Genomic DNA, 19,384 nt, shown 5'->3' with positions numbered 1-19,384 from the left:
ACTGAAATGCTAATATATGCAAAAGATCAGCAAGCAAATACAGAACTTGCCCAAAAGAGGTGTAGAAATTTGCCATTTCCTCCATCTCTGGTTTCAGATCTAATGAACATGTATTAATGTCACATACAACAAAAACTCTTTTAAAGAAATATTTAATTACAGGACAAGTCCAGCAAAGAAGCTATGTACTGAAACCTTCATCACTGGACCATCCAACACATTACTTTTAGACAAAACATTTGCCCCTCTGAGTAACCAAGAGCGATGGTCCTTACTGAATATAGCTATGCATACTTACTTTTCTGCTGCTTCAAATATGGTCCAGATTCAGGACTCCACTGGAAAAGAAGGTTCCTGGTAGCCCTGAACAATTCCTCCATCCCTCTCTGCCTAACCAGCAAGTGAAGCAGGGTCTGTGGTACAAAATAATATGTGGTATAAAGAAAGAATGCAGAAAGGAATATATGCATATGTAAGGCGTCTGAAATAGGACTGAACAAGTAACTATTGTACTTTTTAACGTAAGTATGATTGCGTTTGAAACTTTAACTTTTATTTAACATCATTTTTGTAAGGTGTTTCCTAAGTTGAACATAAAGCAAACTATCTGAGAAGACCTAAAGCTCTTTTATGAAGATCCATATCTATCTAAAATCTATGGGCCCCGATGGGATGCACCCATGAGTGTTGAGGGAACTGGCAGATGTTATTGCCCAGCCACTCTCTATCATCTTTGAAAGGTCATGGAGAACAGGAGAGGTTCCTGAGGACTGGAGGAAGGCCAATGCTACTCCAGTCTTTAAAAAGGGTAAGAAAGAGGACCCAGGCAACTGCAGACCAGTCAGCCTCACCTCCATCCCTGGAAAGGTGATGGAGCAGCTCATTCTGGATGCCATCTCTAAGCATGTGGAGAAGGTCATCAGAAGTAGTCAACATGGAGTCATCAAGGGGAAATCATGCTTGACCAATCTGATAGCCTTCTATGATGCCATGACTGGCTGGGTTGATGAGGGGAGAGCAGTGGATGTTATCTACCTTGACTTCAGCAAGGCTTTTGACACTGTCTCCCATAACATCCTCATAGGAAATCTCAGAAGTGTGGCTTAGATGAGTGCACAGTGAGGTGGATTGAGAACTGGCTGAATGGCAGAGCCCAGAGGGTTATGATCAGCGGTGTTCAGTCCAGTTGGAGGCCTGTGGCTAGTGGTGTTCCCCAGGGGTCAGTACTGGGCCCGGTCCTGTTTAACTTATTCATCAATGACCTGGATGAAGGAACAGAGTGTACACTCAGCAAATCTGCTGATGACACAAAACTGGGAGGGGTGGCCGATACACCAGAAGGCTGTGCTGCCATTCAGCGAGACCTGGACAGGCTGGAGAGCCGGGTGGAGAGGAACCTCATGAAGTTCAACAAAAGCAAGTGTAGAGTCCTGCACCTTGGGAGGAATAACCCCATGCACCAGTACAGGTTGGGGACTGATCTACTGGAGCGCAGCTCTGCAGAGAAGGACCTGGGTGTACTGGTGGACAAGTTCACCATGAGCCAGCAGTGTGCCCTTCTGGCCAGGAAGGCCAATGGTATCCTGGGGTGCATTAGGAAGAGTGTGGCCAACAGGTTAAGGGAGGTTATCCTGCCCCTCTACACGGCCCTGGTGAGGCCACATCTGGAGTACTGTGTCCAGTTCTGGGCCCCCCAGTTCAAGAAAGATAAGGAATTACTGGAGAGAGTACAGCGAAAGGCTACAAAGATGATCAAAGGACTGGAGCACCTTTCTTATGAGGAGAGGCTGAGAGAGCTGGGTCTGTTCAGCTTGGAGAAGAGAAGACTGAGAGGGGATCTTATCAACACTTACAAATACCTTAGGGGTGGGTGTCAAGAGGAGGGGACCAGACTCTTCTCAGTGGTGCCTAGTGAGACAACAAGGGGCAATGGGCACAAGCTGAAACATGGGAAGTTCCATCTGAATATGAGGAGGAACTTCTTTACTTTGAGGGTGGCAGAGCACTGGAACAGGCTGCCCAGGGAGGTTGTGGAGTCTCCTTCTCTGGAGATATTCAAAACCCACCTAGACGCAACCACGTGCAACATGCTCTAGGTGAACCTGCTTTGGCAGGGGGTTGGACTAGATGATCTCCAGAGGTCCCTTCCAAACCTTAACCATTCTGTGATTCTGTGATATAGGAGGGCTGAAATATTTTTATCCACATCAGAAAACTCTGCTACATAAGCTATTGCATTGTAACAGCAGGATGCTTTTGTCTACAAATAGGATCAACTAGCAGAAGAGAATGAGGAATGAATTTTACCAATGTATTTCACTATTACTTGCTGGCACCAGAAGAACGTTAAGACTTGCTGAACATGGATCAGCTGAACAGTTTAATTCAAAGCTGAAGAGTTCAAATCAGTTCCTTATTGTGCTAGGCAATGTAGTAACAGAGAGTAAAAAAAAGCCATTGTCTTAGAAGGTTTGCATTCTCCACGGACAAGAAGGACAAAGAAGGCTTCTTGGTACGCAGTGTATAAATAGGTATCCAGATATGTAGAGGATTTCTGAGGACTTCCACACGTAAGATAGATAGATACTGGCTTTCCTGCTTCTTTTCCCTGTTCAGCGGTATTTCTCCCAATTCTCTACAAACTGTGTTCCCTAAAGCTCTTCTGAATTTCTGTTCTTCAGGTTTGTCTATCTGGAGCTGCCGGCTGCAGCCAAGACGCCTTGCACAAGGTTTCGCTGGTGGCAGCCCGTGTTTTCAGGGGAAGGGTATGATCAGTGGGCCATTGACGACATCATCATTTTGTCAGAGAAGCAGAAGCACATAATTCCTGTTGTTAATCCCACTTTACCACAGGTAATAAGCAAGAGCAGGCTGTGGGCATCCCCATGAAACAGGAACTATCTTCTCTCTTAGCAGACTTTTCTTTGAATGTAATTTTCTTGAAAATATTGGGTGTATTTAAAGAAACAGTTGTAGTGTTTGCAGCTGTGTCTCTCTATGGGGGAATAACCTGGGTCTTATCACAAAACCATCAGGCTCCTAATCTTTGAGACAGAGGATGTAATTATGTATCTCCTCAAAAAGTCAAGACAGAAATTTTGGAAATTACAATTTTTTTGAAAATGTCAGAAAATACAAATTGCAAAATTTGAAAGTTGATCATTGATCACTGCAAGGTGATAGTACTTGTTGATTTTCTTTTCATTTCTGACAGAACTTTTATGAGAAGCCAGCATTTGATTACCCTATGAACCAGCTGAGCGTATGGTTAATGTTGGCCAACGAAGGGATGACCAAAAATGAAAGTTTCTGCTCTGCTACCCCCTCCGCCATGCTCTTTGGTAAATCAGACGGAGACCGGTTTGCAGTGACTCGAGATTTAACACTGAAGCCTGGATACGTCCTGCAGTTCAAGGTATTCCTTAAACATAAATCCCTGCAGAATATCAGTAAAAGTGCCCTTAGTCAATACTTGCAAGATGTCACTGGGGCTACAGTTCAACACAAGGTAATAAATAATACCACTGTGTAAAAAGGTGTGAAGAGCACAACTACAAATTCACACAGCATAAAATATCATGCCGCTTTCTAAAAGGATAGCCAAAACCTTGGTGCAGGAGAGCTTTTTTACGCCTCTGGAGAAGTTTTAAAGCTTATTGTTCTTCAACACGTTTCAGAAGTGGGTTGAAGTGACTGTCATTATATTGGAGTCAGTACTAAGAAATGCTACTGCACTGTCAAGGGACAAAAGGATTTATCCCATCTGGGGCTCTGTGACTACAAAAGCTCCAGTGTGGTTTGTGTACATATTTTGTATTTTAAACTATTTAAGGACTTACAAGCTGCTCTGTACTTCAGTGTGGGTTTTTCATATAATTTACTTTTATTGTGTCAATGAATATAGGCTCCAATTAGCATTCTCTTCTTTAAAGGGCTTACAAAAATTTCAGTGGCCTGAAAATACATCAGAATATGGGCTCCAAAGAAAGTGTATTTGCTTTGACAAGCTCTTGTTTCTGAACCCTAATCAAAATTTTATTGAGTTTATAATGAAATCCCATTGGTGAATTCTGGAGGTTGGTTGCAATGCAATTTTAATGAGCTCGCCACAAATACATGGTCCTTACATAATTGGTGGATACAGACACTGAATAATTTACAAGTGGAATTATTAAAGAGATCAGATGTTTACAGGCAGCTTTTCAAATGTAATTCCCACAGTTCTATAAATAGGAAAGTTAGTTAGAAATAATGGGATTTGTAAAATAATCTCATTTCATCTAAAAGTTATGCTAATGAAATGCTATACAAACTGAGGGATTGCAGTTCAATTTCTGAGTGAGTATTGCTTGTAGTTTTATACTTTAAACTGTTTAAACCCCAAAAATATTTCAATAGATAAATACCATTTAGCCTGCAAAAGATGGTATTTGCCTCTTCACCCCTTTCTTCTACTTCAGTGACTAAATCTCCATTCTGTAGGTTTGATGATCAACTACATTTCAAAAATTGTTTAGTCTAAAAAAGCAATACTTGACAATATTTCATACACCTTCCATTGCTGAAGCACTTGACAATGTAACATGAATATACAAAACCCAAACAACATGTATCAGAGAACAGTGAGGAGTTTTTTATAAAGTCTATTATTTAAGGCCTGAATTTACACTCCTCTCTTTTGGAAAGCTTTTAAACTGGCCAGCACATAAATGTGTTAGTCCTATTTGCATGCTTTAATTTTAAACATATGGTTAAATGCTTTCCTGAGTTTGTGATATTTCCATTTTAAGTAGCTGCCTGGAATAATTTTGCGTTGATAAACTCAAAGACAGTAATTTGTCAAAATTATTTCATTTTACATGAATGATTTTGTTTTACATTTTGCATTCTACAGCTCAAGTAGAATTTCCATAATAAAATAATGAAAACTAATATTTTTCTGATAGCTTGAAAAATGAAACTGAAAACTTCAAATCAGCAGCTGATTTTTGTCTTGGTTACATTCTCATTTCGCATTTTAATATGCATTTTTCTACTTCATCCAATTTTGCTCTATTCTGGGAGCCCAAACTGCAGCGCCAGCTCCCAGCCATCATTCCTGCGAGGCCAATGACTAGGCTGTGGTCAGGGCTCGCAGCCCAGGGCAGGGGGGACATGGGACTCGGGCTGATCCTCTGGGCACATTGGGTGGACTGCAGGTGGGATGGGTCTCAGGGGATACAGCTCTTCCCACTCCTCCCGGGCACGTAGGTGCCTGCGCAGAGTGTGCTGTTTGTGGCCTACTATGCACCAGGACCTTTGAAAAGCTCTTTGCACATTTTGGTGTGCTGAACCTAGTAACCTTAATGAAGGGGTAGTGGGAATTTTTACTGAGAAATGTCATGTACGTGTAGGAAACGGACTCCAAGCATCAGTCACTGTTTGCCAGCAAGAGTTCAGAGTGTTAAACCAAAAAATCAAAGGTGGTTTGCAGCCAAGAAATACCAGTAACAGTGCAGGTTTCTTCAGCTCATATCTGACGCTCTGCTTTTTTTTGCAGCTGAACATTGGTTGCACCAACCAGTACAGCAGCTCTGCTCCCGTTCTGCTTCAGTACTCGCATGACGCTGGGCTCTTCTGGTCGCTTGTGAAGGAAGGCTGCTACCCTGCATCTCCGGGCACAAAAGGGTGCGAGGGAAGCTCCCGGGAGCTGAGCGAGCCGACCGTGTATCACACAGGAGACTTTGAGGACTGGACAAGAATTACTATTGTTATCCCCAGGTCGCTCGCAGCCAGGTACTGTACATTGTAAACCAGTGATGCCAGTGGTACCCGTGAATTAGCTGCCTCCTCTTTGATGCTACATTAGGAAAAAGTTGCAAGCTGTGAAGAAAAGCGGTGTTAAAAATCAGCAGATCTGGGAAAAATACACAGTGATCTCCAAAACAGGGAGAAGCTTTCTGTTTTAGAGGTCTCAGAATGGTCTATAAAATTAAATTACAAAGCAACAAGGAACCCAGAACATTTTAATTTGACATCAATCTCTTCATCATGGTGCTGTCTGTCTTTACATGTATCAGTTAGGTCAGAGGCACCAGCAAGAGAGTGATAAGCCACTTGATCAAATAAGCCATTTGAACAGGATTCATTTTACAGTTAGCACTGGGCAAAGAAACCCTAGAAGGGTATTTGAGCTGCTGCATAATGTGCTGCACCATTGAAGGCAGCCAGGACAGCCGAAGTCAAAGGAGGGAGGAATGATAGGTGTGCTCCTCTGCGAGCGCGACCTCAGCATCGGATTAATATAGATGAGAAAACATCACACAGGGCAAACGCAAAGAAGCCTTGAAATCAGGAGGCTTTTCTCAATCTTACTTGGATTTGGCTGAAGTTTATCGATTTGCTGCCTGCACCGAGTGCTGCCAGTGCAGCCTGGAGCCGTCCCCCCGAGCCCCTGGCCGTCCCCCTGCTGCCTCCTGCCTCTCTCCCCGCAGGCAGCCACTCTACTGCTGCCCCCGGATTTCAGCCCCGTCCTTCTGCCGCGGGCCTCTCATCCTCTAGCTCTGGCACAGATTTTGAGTGTGTTGCTGGTTGTGTAGTAGGGGAGCCGGTGCCTTTGCTGCAAGAAGCTGAAACGGCAGTGTGTACCTTAACAAGTTTGTCTTTTCTTCAGCAATTAACCAATAAAAGTAGATGCCAAATTGCACAGATCTGACACCAGCTGATCTAATTTACCCAAAACAAGCAGTGCAGAATCAATAGCAGCAATCTGTTTGGCATTATGTTCAGTTATGTGATTGGGAATAAGAAGCTCATGCTAATACATTAAAAATGTAAGTATTGTGAGTACAATGAGGGTCTCGGTGTTGTGGGTCACTCTGGAAACCATGGTTCATGGGTTATCTGGAGATGATCCCATTTCATCAGTTGGTACAAAGCACTAGCACGATGATCACCTACTTACCAAATCGCAGTGCATAACAAAAAAAAAGCAATAGGTTTATTGCAAGGAGGATCTTAGTTAATCCATTGAATTGGCAATGAGATTTTGAATCTGTTCCCCTCTCTGGAGCTCCTACAAAATGATTCAGCTAAAAGTTTAGGACTGAAAATTAAAAACCAAAATATTTTTTCTTCAACAAATTTCCTATGCAGTGGGTCAGCTGGAGTAATTTAGTGTAGGCTTACCAAAGTCCCTGGAGCAGTTTCAGTTATACAAGCTAAGGATTAGATCACTGTTTTCCAGGAATTTCATGCTATCAGCCAAGAATAAAAATTTTGTATTTCTTTCCCCATGTCCTGTAGGACACGTTATTTGCCATTATTTTTATAAAGTGGATGACATTTCTTGTATCCAAATTACTTGAAGGTTTTTTACTCAAAATTATATGATCCTGTAATAAACTCTTCATCACTGCCATTACTGAGTTCTTTTCAGAAGTACCCTAAGAAATGGAGTTCTGGGATTTTAAAATGTAATTAGCAGTTCGAGTTGAACTGAGTAGTGAAAGGCATCTTCAGAGTCACGTGTAATCATTCACTCATGTTGATAAAACCATGTATCTATTCTTTGCCTCACACTGGTGGTACGGGCCAGAGGAAGTCAAAATACATCCAAAAAATCTGGAAAAAAAAATCTATAAGTGAAGTCGCACAAAACATAGGATGTCAGAAATATTTTCCAGGCATCTTAATTGCAAATGGCTAATTTAGGAAAAGCTCCTTTTAATCTTAAACAAGGAGCAGTAGATACTGAAGCTGGGAATAGTAATACTGTGCCCTTCATCATCATTTCTCTACAGCAAGACTCGATTCCGCTGGATCCAGGAGAGCAGCTCCCACAAGTCCGTGCCTCCGTTTGGCTTAGATGGCGTTTACATTTCTGAGCCTTGCCCCAGCTACTGCAATGGTCATGGGGACTGTGTCTCGGGGGTCTGCTTCTGTGACCTGGGCTACACAGGTAAGACAACCCTCTTTAGGTGGGGTTACAATAAGCGCTGGCTGACTTAAGGCTGTAAGTCTAGCATCTTGTTTTTCCTCTGCAATATTCCAGAAAAACATGTGATGACATAAATTTCATGGGCTGCCAGCAAGAATGTTTTCATTTTGTTAAATAAAATTCAGCACAGGCAAAACAGAGCAGCTGAAGGCAGTGGATAGCGGTGATGTTTCTGGCAACTGCAATCTTTGAACATCACCATATCACCATCTGCATGAATGGGGAAGAGACCAGTGATAGACGAGAAAACAAAATAAAATATTATAAACTAAAAAGTCTGCTTAAAAGCCTTTGGATCATCTTCAAAAGAATTGCTGCTGGTTTTGAGTTCCCTGGCCATCAGATGGCATGGGACCAGGAGGGAACATATGTTCTGACAGGCCCTTCTGTGGAAAATTCTGCTCACTTGTGGTTTCAGGGGCTTTTACGCTGAAACACAAAAAAAAAAAAAAAAAGAAACAAACCCAATGAAAAAAACGGCGATTGACACAAGTGGTTGCACGCTGCCCTTTTTTCAACCCTCTATACCAACAAAGCAATAAGCTAACATCTTTTGTTTAATATTTTTCTGTTTACATAAAATGCCTTATCAACATAAAGCGTGGCTGGTTTTCACCTAGTGAAATAAGCCATCTTAGAGTTCAGAGGAAGAGGCCTTATTCTGCCCACAAAAATTTGTAAAGAGGTTTTAAAAAGGTACAATCCTGTCGTCAGGGCATTTTCTTAGAAAAGCTTGGTACTTCCTCATACGTACTTTCTCATAGATGCAACAGAACCATCTGCCAATGTACTGTATCTGACCTTTACTCTGTTCAGCACAGTTTCACCAAAGCATCTCCCGTATATTTTTTTTTCTTGAAGCATCACATGGAACCTGTGTGTCTAATGTGCCTAATCACAGTGAGATGTTCGACAGGTTTGAGAGGAAGCTAAGCCCTCTCTGGTACAAGATAACAGGAGGTCAGGTTGGGACAGGCTGCGGTGTGCTCAGCGATGGAAGATCTCTGTACTTCAATGGACCTGGCAAAAGGGAGGCGAGGACTGTTCCCTTGGACACCACAAATCTCAGGTCAATCTTCAGTGCTGCTTCTCACAATTGTCTGTGTATTCATGTTGTCTCCTCTCTGCTACTATAAGTGAAGGTATGAGAAGGTGTGAAATGTTTTCCTGGTAATCAAAACTTGTATAAGAAATCTTAAAGGCAGAGAAATTACTTTTTTGTTCATTCTGGTGTACTATTTCCTTTTCTTGAGAGGGAAAACTTGGGTTAGAAATGGAATAGAATAGCAGCATAGAAAACATGAACTGTTTATCCTTCTGAGAAAATGGTTTGCATTGTATTCTAGATGGACAGGCAGAAGATGTGGTCTTGAGACTGCACAAAACCAAAGACTCTGCCCTAGAGTCTAGCTAGACAGAAAAACTCCCTTTCCAGTGACTGTGTTGAACTGCAGGCACGCCGATGGCGTAGCAATGAGCCATTGTTTACTTGCCAGATGTTGTGAATTAGTCCACTTGTCAGAAGTGTAAAAAAACATAATGTGAATTGTTTCTGTGTAGTCAAGAGGTTAACAAGCTTTCACCTCTCTCCCCGCTACCACTGAATCCTGCTCCGCTGGTAGCAATTATCCTTTTTCTCTCAAATTGTCTAATTGATTCATGTAATTAGGATTAAAAAAAGGGCTGTTAATTCTAACCATTATTTAGCCTGGAGTTTGCTGCTGCTTTGTCTGGTCTCATGAGGGATCACGCACCTGAAACCTTGCCCACCCTACAATTATATCAGTTAGCTTAATAAAAGATATTTCTCTGACAAATAGAGCTCCAAGAGTAAGTAGTGCTGTGATTTGCTGAATTATTTAATTTGCGGGATCATTCGGCAAAGATTGGCCATGAATGACTGCTACAGCCCTCCAGCTCAGACAAGTGGTGCTCCTTGGGGCAGCACGGGTGCTGAGGCTTTGGGGAGATCCTTAGCTGCTCCCCAGCACCGAGTAGCACAGCACCAGCTGCTTTTCCTCTGTCCTCTATGTGTCTAACAAATTCTCCTCATTACTTAATAATTAAATTAATTAATTGTTTGACAAATACTCTTTGGACAAGTACGTGTTTGCACTAGAACTCTGGAAGATCTGAGCACTTATTTTCTGTTCCACTGTCTTTTTAAATCTCATGTTATTAATCCTGTGAAGCATAATATTAGACGTAACCGCATCATCAAGAAGACTATGTTCAAATGGTATTTTTGAGTTATTCCTTCTTTCCTGGAGAAATCTTTTTATAAAAGAAAAGGATTTTCTTTAGATTTAAGATTACTTTGAAACCACTTTAATGCTCATATTTATAGCTTTCTATTTTTATAGAGTTTGAACCATTTAAAAAGCCAAAAGAAGTTTTAAAATACTGAGCAATGCTCTTTCCTGACTTTTTTCATCTATCACTATTTCGGTTTTGCATGAGAACATGGTCATCCGATGTCTCAAAACTGCCCAAGAACATAAATGGCCAGAGGGACACCTGATGAGAGCAACTAAGATCCCTCTTCTGAGCCTGTGCTCACTGTGTGAGCTGCTCTGCTGCTGCGACTGATCATTTTATCAAAATAAACTTTTTTATAAGCATCACAGTGAGGTGTTTAACTTCCTTGAACAAGTTGCATTTTGCCACATCCCTGCGCTGTTTGCTAGACAAGAAAAAAAGCACCGTTCATCTCAAACACAAATGAGATTAATACCGATTTTTTGGTTTCTTCAGCCACACGTGCTCAAGGGTAGGATCCATCTCATGCAGCTTAACCAGAACATGGACTCCTTAGACTACAGCAATTACCCCAGGCTGCTTTTATGCTCAAAGGAAAGAAATAGCTACTTCAAAAGGGCAATGCAACTCATCCTAAAATAGGGTTAGCTAAGGCTAGTGCTTTGTGTTCTGGAAGCACATATTTTTGTCATTCGTTAATTATAAGGGAATCTGGGTTGATCATGTAAGACTTAGACATCCAGCCTTCAGACACCTTGCTTAGAACAGGTGCAATCCCACTTTGATGTTTGAGATCATCTATAATGTTAACTGGGTCTTTTTTCCTAGAAGCAAAGGCAGACTAAGTTTGTGAGAGTGTGAGGGGTTAACTGAAAGACCTATACCCTAAAAAGAAAATAATTCCTCAGCCTAGATGTTTTTTTTCCATTACTGGAGCTAAAATTAATGTCACTTGAAAGAGGAGATTAGAGGGAAGCATTTTTTGCTATTTTAGTATTACTTTTTGCAGTCAATAATGCCTGGCATAGAATTTGATTATCTTATTAGGGGTCATCTTAGCCCCTGCACAGTTATCTTTTATTTGTGCGTGGATTTTTTTGTTGTGGGGTTTTGGTGACTGAGTAAACCACAGGAAAATATGCTCTGAAAGGCATACTGTTAGGTATGTGGATTGAGGGTTGTGAATTGGAAGGCTGAAACTCCTGCAGTAGATTTTTAAGCTTCTTATTTTTCAGGTTAATAGTGCTTTCCGAGACCTTTTAAGGTCTTGTTTCATTAAATCAGACACGGAAGAGAAAAAAATTGAAAAATATTGCAAGACATATAAAAATTTTATTTGCATTCTGAATTCCTGCAGATCTACCTATGCATATTTCCTGTCATCTTGCTTCAGTTACATCCTTCTGTATGTAAAGCGTAAATTTTATGTAAGGAATGTAAAAATTTTTGTTCTTTTTTGTAAGAAGTACAAAGACCCTTTTCCCCCTCACCGTTCTCTTCCCAGAGGAGTGGGGTCCATGGGGGCTCAGTGCTGCTGGTTTGTTCTGCTCCAAAAGGATTGAGATTTGCCAGCCCAAGGTGCATGGTGCTGCCCAGGGAAGCAGCCCAACAGGGCATGGCCAGACTCAGGTTTCAGGCTAAGAGCATGTAAAATGAAAGCTTGCTCCCTGAAGCCAATGATCACAAACAAGCACTTGATGTTTAGCATATACCTTAAGTGCTATCATAATCTTCGCTTTGTTTGTCCTATTGTTCCTTTATATGATTGACTACACTTTTTTCACAGACATTAGGAGAATGTCCCATAGCACTAAGAGAGCTGTGTCAAAATTAATTTCACCCAGGCCATTTTCTGTCCTACAGTTCAGAAACCCCCTGGAGTCTCTCCATCCCTTCCCTTTTGCATGGCCCAATGCACCAAAGGCACAATTTCACCAGCAATATTCCCATCCTCCTGACTGACAGTATGATACCTGGATGCATTTTGGTTACTGATGAGCTACTGCCTCCCATTTTGATGGCCTGTCCCTTATGACACTCCTCACTATCTGTTCAGTGAGACCATTTGCACACTGTGCCTACCTGGCAGCTAGATAAAAACCATGGAATATATATATATATATTTTTTTTTTTTTTTCCAAGTGGTAACATCTGGCTTGTTAGCTGACTTGGCTCCCGTCTGCATTACAGACTCCATTGCTAATGACTGTGCAACCATCCCAGAGAGCTGTGCTGGGTCAAACGCTTACAGATCAGATGGGCTGATTCACCCTTCTGCAGAAACGATTTTTTTTGTCTTTTGTTTTTGCTTTTTACCGATCTTTACATTTGGCAAGCATAAAAGAGAATTTCATGATAGGACTGTAAATCTTTTCACCTCTGAGACCGCTGTCTAGTGTTTTATTGCCTCAGTACTGTCTCAGACAACAGAGCTGTAGTAAACAATAGGACCTACTTGGCTAAATAGTGTAATACTGTCAGCCTGCATGTTCTTGAGCTATCTATGGGGTTATGTTACGAATGAGACAGATGAGTACATTCTGGCTTGTCCTAGTCCCTATGGATGTACAAAATTTCTCACAGAAGAGATACCGCTTTCAATAACAGAACTGGAGCACGGTTGGTTTTAGAATCGGAAGAGGATCATGACGATGTGTGTGTGGTGGTGGGTGAGGGAAATTGGAGTCCTAGCTGTGTTGTACTGGCTCTAGCTGTAGTTCTGTGGGTTGTCTGTGATTTTACTGATGTGACTACAAATTAGAACCAAATCCCCTAAAGTAAAAAGCGTTATCCTTGTGGGGAGTTATTTCAGTGACGAATCAAGTCTTGTTTCTTCACACAGAGACAGAATTTCACTGGGAAAATAAGTATTTAAAACAAAGAAGTTATTTATAAGCAGTAGAATTAATGAAGCCTGGTTTCCTTTAGATTTGTATTCTTTTTTCCTCCAAAACCTCTGCTTGGCAATGACCCCATCTCTCCCTATGCACTCCATGAGGACACCCCCAGCATAAGGGACAAGCAGTTGCTTCTCAAAAACATCACATCAGCGAGCACTCCCATAGTTATAACACAACAGGCAGGCATCATCCTTAGAAAAAAAATGGCTAGGAAACAAGGAGAATGGCATCACCAACTTTCAGCATGCAAAAGCTCAGCGTGGGGACAAGTCCGTGTTCCCTGCTCTGTTCAGGCGCTGTTTCAGGTGTGCAATGCAGACAACCTGTGAAGAAGGCATAGGCGAGGGGTCGATGACATTCTCAGTCATTTCAATGCTCTTTACATTAGGTATGACCAGATAAGACTGAGAAAAATGTCAGAGACATACAATGAAATTTGGTGAGTGAGCAGCAGGACATTAATTAAAACAAACTGCTGTTATATAGCACAATAGTACACCTCTAAGAGGAAACGTAAACTACTCTGATACCACAAAATTGCAATTACAAATATCAGTTCAGCAGGGGTACCAGGGCATCACTGTAGATTGGGAAAAAAATTGACAGTATTTTTGGAGCACAAGGATGGGATAGTTATTAATTCAAATATAGCTAGATAGGGATGTTCCAGGCTTAGCCAAAGTTCTGTCAATAAAACCAGTGACACTGTCTCAAAGGAATGTTGTAGCTTTAGAAGGGTTGCAGAAAAAGGTTGTGGGAAAAATTAAGGACATGGAAAAACTTTCATGCAGAGAGACAGATGAAAAGGTTGCCATGGTTTACCTTAGAAAGGAGGAGGAGAAGGTAGGGAAGTGATAAAAGCATCAACTACAGGGAAGGTTGCAAGAAAGGCAGATCAGGAACATTTTTTTTCCCCGTATCATGACATGAGAACAAGAGGATGTTCGATGAAATCAAAATGTATAGGTTCAAAATCAAAGGCTCTACTTCACAAAATGTCTCATGAACTCTTTTCACTGAAAATTGTTTACATCAAGAATTTAAGGACTGAAAATGGATTAGTGGTTTAGTGAGGATATAATAATTTTATTAAAACTCTAATATTGTATTTTAAAGCTTAAACCAGTTTCCAGTTACAAGAGGCCAAGGTAAGATCTGATATAAGGAGCACATTTGACTGCTTTGGAGTTTTTGCATGTTTGTGTGAAAGAAGGAACTGCTAAAATCTGCTACTCAGTCCAACAATACATTTATTAGGCACAGGATCAATAAACCACACCACCTTCTGTCTTGGGTCCTCCACTGTTTACTATGGCAATACTTGATTTCACTGGGAACATTACCTGATCAATAAGCCTGGAATAATGACCTAAATTAAAATGCCACATTAGTTAAGAAAGCAGAGTTATCCTGACAGACCTTGTGCTATCAGAAGATAAATATACTTCTCTTCTACCCTGATTTTTTTAACAGGCTTGTTCAATTTTATGTACAAATTGGAAGCAAGGCTATTGGTAACTCCTGCAACAGACCAAGAGCCAGGAATGAAGGTAAAGCCTCTTTATCTTATAATAAGCTTTTTGTATTTCGGGTCTTCTACAGTGTTTTTGCCTTTTACTGCCTTTACAAAATAAAAAAAAGATTGTTTTATTTTTAACATAAATCGATTACCTCTTCAGCTTTCATAAATGGTGCAGAAAACTATTTACTTTTGTTCCACATTTGTATTTATACTTATTTCCACCAAACCTTATGGTGATCTATCAATAGGAGTAAACTTTTTGGAGCTGGGATGAATCACACAGAATCACACAGAATCAACCAGGTTGGAAGAGACCTCTGGGATCATTGAGTCCAACCATTGCCCTGACACCACCCTGTCGACTAGACCATGGCACTAAGTGCCATGTCCAGTCTTTTCTTAAACACATCCAGAGATGGTGACTCCACCACCATGGTGGTGTAAGACAACATTTACAAGACATATAAGAGTACTTGATAGTGTTGGAAAACAGGTAAATTTACAAGTACAGAGGACTTTCTTCAGGTCTGAAATAAAAGGAATAAAATTCAAGTTCAGGATAAAGTGGGCAACCTCCATTTCTGACCTGAAGTAGAGTTGTGTGCACGAAAACTTGTTCAGCTTCTCAACTGCACCAGTGGGTCTAACTGAAGATTGCCTTCCAACCCAAGTTCATGCATGATTTACCGGAAATATAAAATTATAAATCTGCAGGTGAAAATATATTTAGTCTAAAGAAATTAATGTCTCCCAGCTGTCTCCTCTCATTTTTTACCCACATGCTTAGAGTTATGGGGGATGGGGGCTGATATTTGTGTCTGGGAATGATCAGCAGAGTTTGGGGAGCAGAATCCCCCTATAAAGCAGTCTAGTTGCATGAAGACAGATCACTGACATGTGGTATGTGAGAAAACCTCATTTTCCTCTCAGTATAAATAATTTAACATCAAATGACTGTTTCCTGACATATGGCATTTACATTGATAGTGACTCCGAACTGCCATCTTTCATTACAGACTACGCTGAGGGTTTGATTCTCCTCTCATTTGCACCAGTATAAGACACAAGAAAATCCATTATCTTTGAACATACTCCAGTATAAAAGAGTTTTAAGAGAAGAAATATACATAAGAAGTGCTTATTTCTTGTATTATCCCCTGTGATGAGCTCTTAAGTGACTTCACAATTCTGCTATGTCCTAGTGTTTGCCATACTGTGTGTAAGATATGAAGACTATTTTAAATTTTCTAAATATTACAATAATTTACTTTTAAGGATGCAGTGAGCTTACATAGGTAGCATGAGCATTGTGAGCTACCATTATTGGGAGCCCAGCTATCAGAATTACAACTTAGTGTCCCACACAAACTGCAAGGATACCCAACATGAAATAAATACTGACTATATTAAGAAAGTCACATTTTTCCTATGGTTTCTGTGGTACAATCATTGGTTTCACTGAGGTTGCAAAAAATTTGATCCTTTGAGTTTGGTGAACACAAGCAAAATAATGTGTGGCAGCTGGTGAGCCCACGTCACCTTTGCAGTAGGACTTTGTCCAGAAAATGCTCCTGGATCAGGAGATGCCAAAAGGGTAGGGGAGATGCCAAAAGTGGCGTGCACTGGGTGGGGGCTGGCAGCTCCTGAGTACCCGCTGAACAGTTGCCCCCCTTTGCTCTGTACAGTCAGACTGCCTTTCTTCATTTTAAATACAGGGCTTGTCGTTCAATACACAAATGATAACGGGATCACCTGGCATTTGCTGCGCGAGCTGGACTTCGTGTCGTACCTGGAACCCCAGGTTGTTTCGATAGACTTGCCTCGGGAGGCCAAAACCCCCGCCACTGCTTTCCGCTGGTGGCAGCCACAACACGGTAAGCAACACCGTCCTAAAAATGCATTAAGCAGCTTCACACAACTTGTGTGTCAATGCTTCTCATGTTCTGCAGAAACCTCAGCTTACCAAAATACAGTATGGTGAACAGTTTGGGTGCGGTAAGAGAACATTTACGCTTTCCTCAGTCTTACTGCAGACATTATTTTCTTTTATAGCAGCATGCAGAATAGTGGGCTTAAGAGTAAAATTAAGAGCTAAGTTTAAACCAAAGATGCTGAGAGATAACAGAGAGAAGAGAAGAGGAGAGGAGAGGAGAGGAGAGGAGAGGAGAGGAGAGGAGAGGAGAGGAAAAGAATATTACACAGAAATATTCTTATTCCTCTAAGCCTGAATAAGCTTAGAGGATTTACCTGAGTATAGAGTGACCTGGGATGCAAAATGGCCTACACATTTTATTTCATTTTTTGTCTGTTTTGGAAAGGGAGGCATAACTTGGCTTTGAATCTGCCTATCTGGTGGCTCCCATCTCCCTATTTTAATATCTCCACACTCCAGAACAGGCCTCCTGTCCTCTGCCATTTCTGGTGTCCCAGCACCCAGCTCCCCTGCCTTCTGCTGTACCTCCAAAGCCCACTCAGCCACTTCCCACATCCTCAGCTGAAAGTAAAACCCTGGTGCTGACTGATACCTACAGCCACTGTGAGAGCTCCCGTCTTGCACAGGGGCACGTTACCACTATTAAAAGTGTCCTGATTAAGTGTCTCGCCTTTGTGCAAGGCAGCAGCTCCTGGATCCCTGCAGGAAATATAAGGTGATATTCAGAAATATAGCAAAGCACATTTTAACAGCAATTCCCTGGGGAGAAAAGCACACAGCTTACGTTCAAGTAATTATGGTATGCAGCTTCTTGGATATCATTTATCATATTGATGGCTGTTCCTTATTTGTACATTTTCTTACAATATATGTGCTGGAGTTAATTGTCCTCACTAGGCTAGAGAGTAGACAAGGCAAGCGGGATGTAATTTAGTTAAGAAGCCAGTTCATTTGGGAAAAATGCTGAGCTTGGTGCACCACAGACCATTGTTCTGCCCCAGTCGTCCTCCTGGTGGCCGCTTGCTCTAGAGGCACCTGGATGACATCTGTCCCTGATGAGAGCTGTCACTCTAAGAGTACCTGATGGCAGTCCTGTGGCTCCCAGTAAGAGGGAGAGTTTATGACTGGAGGTTGAAATACCACTTTCCATACAGCGCCCATAGGTGACAACCCCTCCTCATTACGGATATTAGCTTCTTCATAAATCATCCTTTGTCTGCCATAACTCAGTGCAGAGTGGCCCTATCAGCCATGAACCACGTTTCTCATAGTGACAAGACAAAAGTCCTGGCACATCACTGCAAGCTCACAATTTGTTGTCAAGACTTTCCTTCTTCTTCTGTGAGGGCAGTGATTGTACAGTAAGATGGCATTTTCAGCGTGCCAGTAGAAAGATGAATTGAAATGAAGGGCTAGAGAAATGAGCTGGAGATGATGGTGAACTGAGATGCCTGTAGGCTGGAGAGCAAGAGAAGAGAGGTTTCCGGGAAGGAGAAGGTAAAGAGCACTCCTATGAATATCATCTATATCAAGAGCCTTCAGCATTTTCCTTTGTGTACTATCCTCTTCCATACAAAAGGTACTTTGGGAACTAGACGAACTAGACAGAGGCCTTTCTGAATTAGTATGGGGAATGGCAGGAAGGTTGTGACCCATAAAATAAAAATCCCTAATCTAGGGGCTCAGGGAGTGTCACATTCAAACACAGGGAGAGCGTACGACAATGAAGGCACTGAAGCTTGAGAAATGAAGACGGAAATACCTGTGTTTATCCCAAATAGAAACATACTCCAGAGTCCAGGTTCATCCCTGAGCAATGTTTTAGTCTTCTTTAACAGTGCTCAGTCTACATGACTGAGCACTGCGCACTGGGTGAACGCAGGATGTGGGCATTAAAAATAACCAACAGGGACTCCACTAACCTGCCCATTCTGCTTTTTACAGGGAAGCATTCAGCTCAGTGGGCTTTGGACGATGTCCTCATAGGGATGAATGACAGCTCTCAAACTGGCTTCCAGGATAAATTTGATGGAACTGTGGATTTACAAGCAAGCTGGTACAGAATACAAGGAGGTCAAGTAGATATCGACTGCCTGTCTATGGATACAGCTCTGATGTTCAGTGAAAACATTGGTATGTGTCACCAAACATTGCCACATTTGTATGCACCTATTTTATAAATTATCTATGGGTCACGTTTTTACAAGACGGGAGGTATACACAAATTCAAGTATATAGTAATCTGCAGGGAAGAGAAGACTGAAAAAAAGAAGGTAAAAATACCGATAAAAAATTTGAATGACAGTACTGAAAGCATATGCAGAAGGTACAATTTTTCCTTTTTTTTTTTGTTCTCTTTTCCTAGGAAAACCTCGTTATGCCGAGACTTGGGACTTCCATGTATCAGCTTCCACTTTCTTGCAGTTTGAGCTGAGCATGGGTTGCAGCAAGCCATACAGCAATTCCCATAGCATTCACCTGCAGTATTCTTTAAACAACGGGAGAGACTGGCACCTGGTGACTGAGGAGTGTGTCCCTCCAACCATTGGCTGTCAGCACTACACTGAGAGCTCCATCTACACTTCAGAAAGATTCCAAAACTGGAAGAGAATTACAGTCTACCTTCCACCCGCAACCAAGTGAGCGCTGTTCTTCTGGCTGTTTGACATAGATTTTGCTGATCTAATTTTAGCAAACATCCCCCAGCTTGGGAATTTTCTGCATGTCTTTTAAATTATTAAATATGTGTTGTCACGCCATCGGAATCTTAAATTTCCCTTCAAAATATTTCA

The 19,384-nt window shown here is 41.6% G+C and overlaps 1 protein-coding gene across 1 annotated transcript in view; it reads left to right on the top strand.

The window, feature by feature from the left end:
• Window positions 1-19,384, top strand: part of RELN (reelin) — a 314,463-nt gene that overhangs the window by 226,301 nt on the left and 68,778 nt on the right. Inside the window, 9 exon segments of the mRNA XM_068402522.1 lie at window positions 2,682-2,853; window positions 3,215-3,415; window positions 5,540-5,775; window positions 7,782-7,939; window positions 8,840-9,047; window positions 14,611-14,687; window positions 16,375-16,533; window positions 18,537-18,725; window positions 18,958-19,231. Coding sequence (XP_068258623.1) covers window positions 2,682-2,853; window positions 3,215-3,415; window positions 5,540-5,775; window positions 7,782-7,939; window positions 8,840-9,047; window positions 14,611-14,687; window positions 16,375-16,533; window positions 18,537-18,725; window positions 18,958-19,231 — 1,674 coding nt within the window.

Source organism: Nyctibius grandis, chromosome 5 (assembly GCF_013368605.1).
Source record: "Nyctibius grandis isolate bNycGra1 chromosome 5, bNycGra1.pri, whole genome shotgun sequence".
Lineage (NCBI taxonomy): Eukaryota > Metazoa > Chordata > Aves > Nyctibiiformes > Nyctibiidae > Nyctibius > Nyctibius grandis.
The sequence above is the reverse complement of the archived record's forward strand: the minus strand, read 5'-3'. Positions and strand labels throughout refer to the sequence as shown.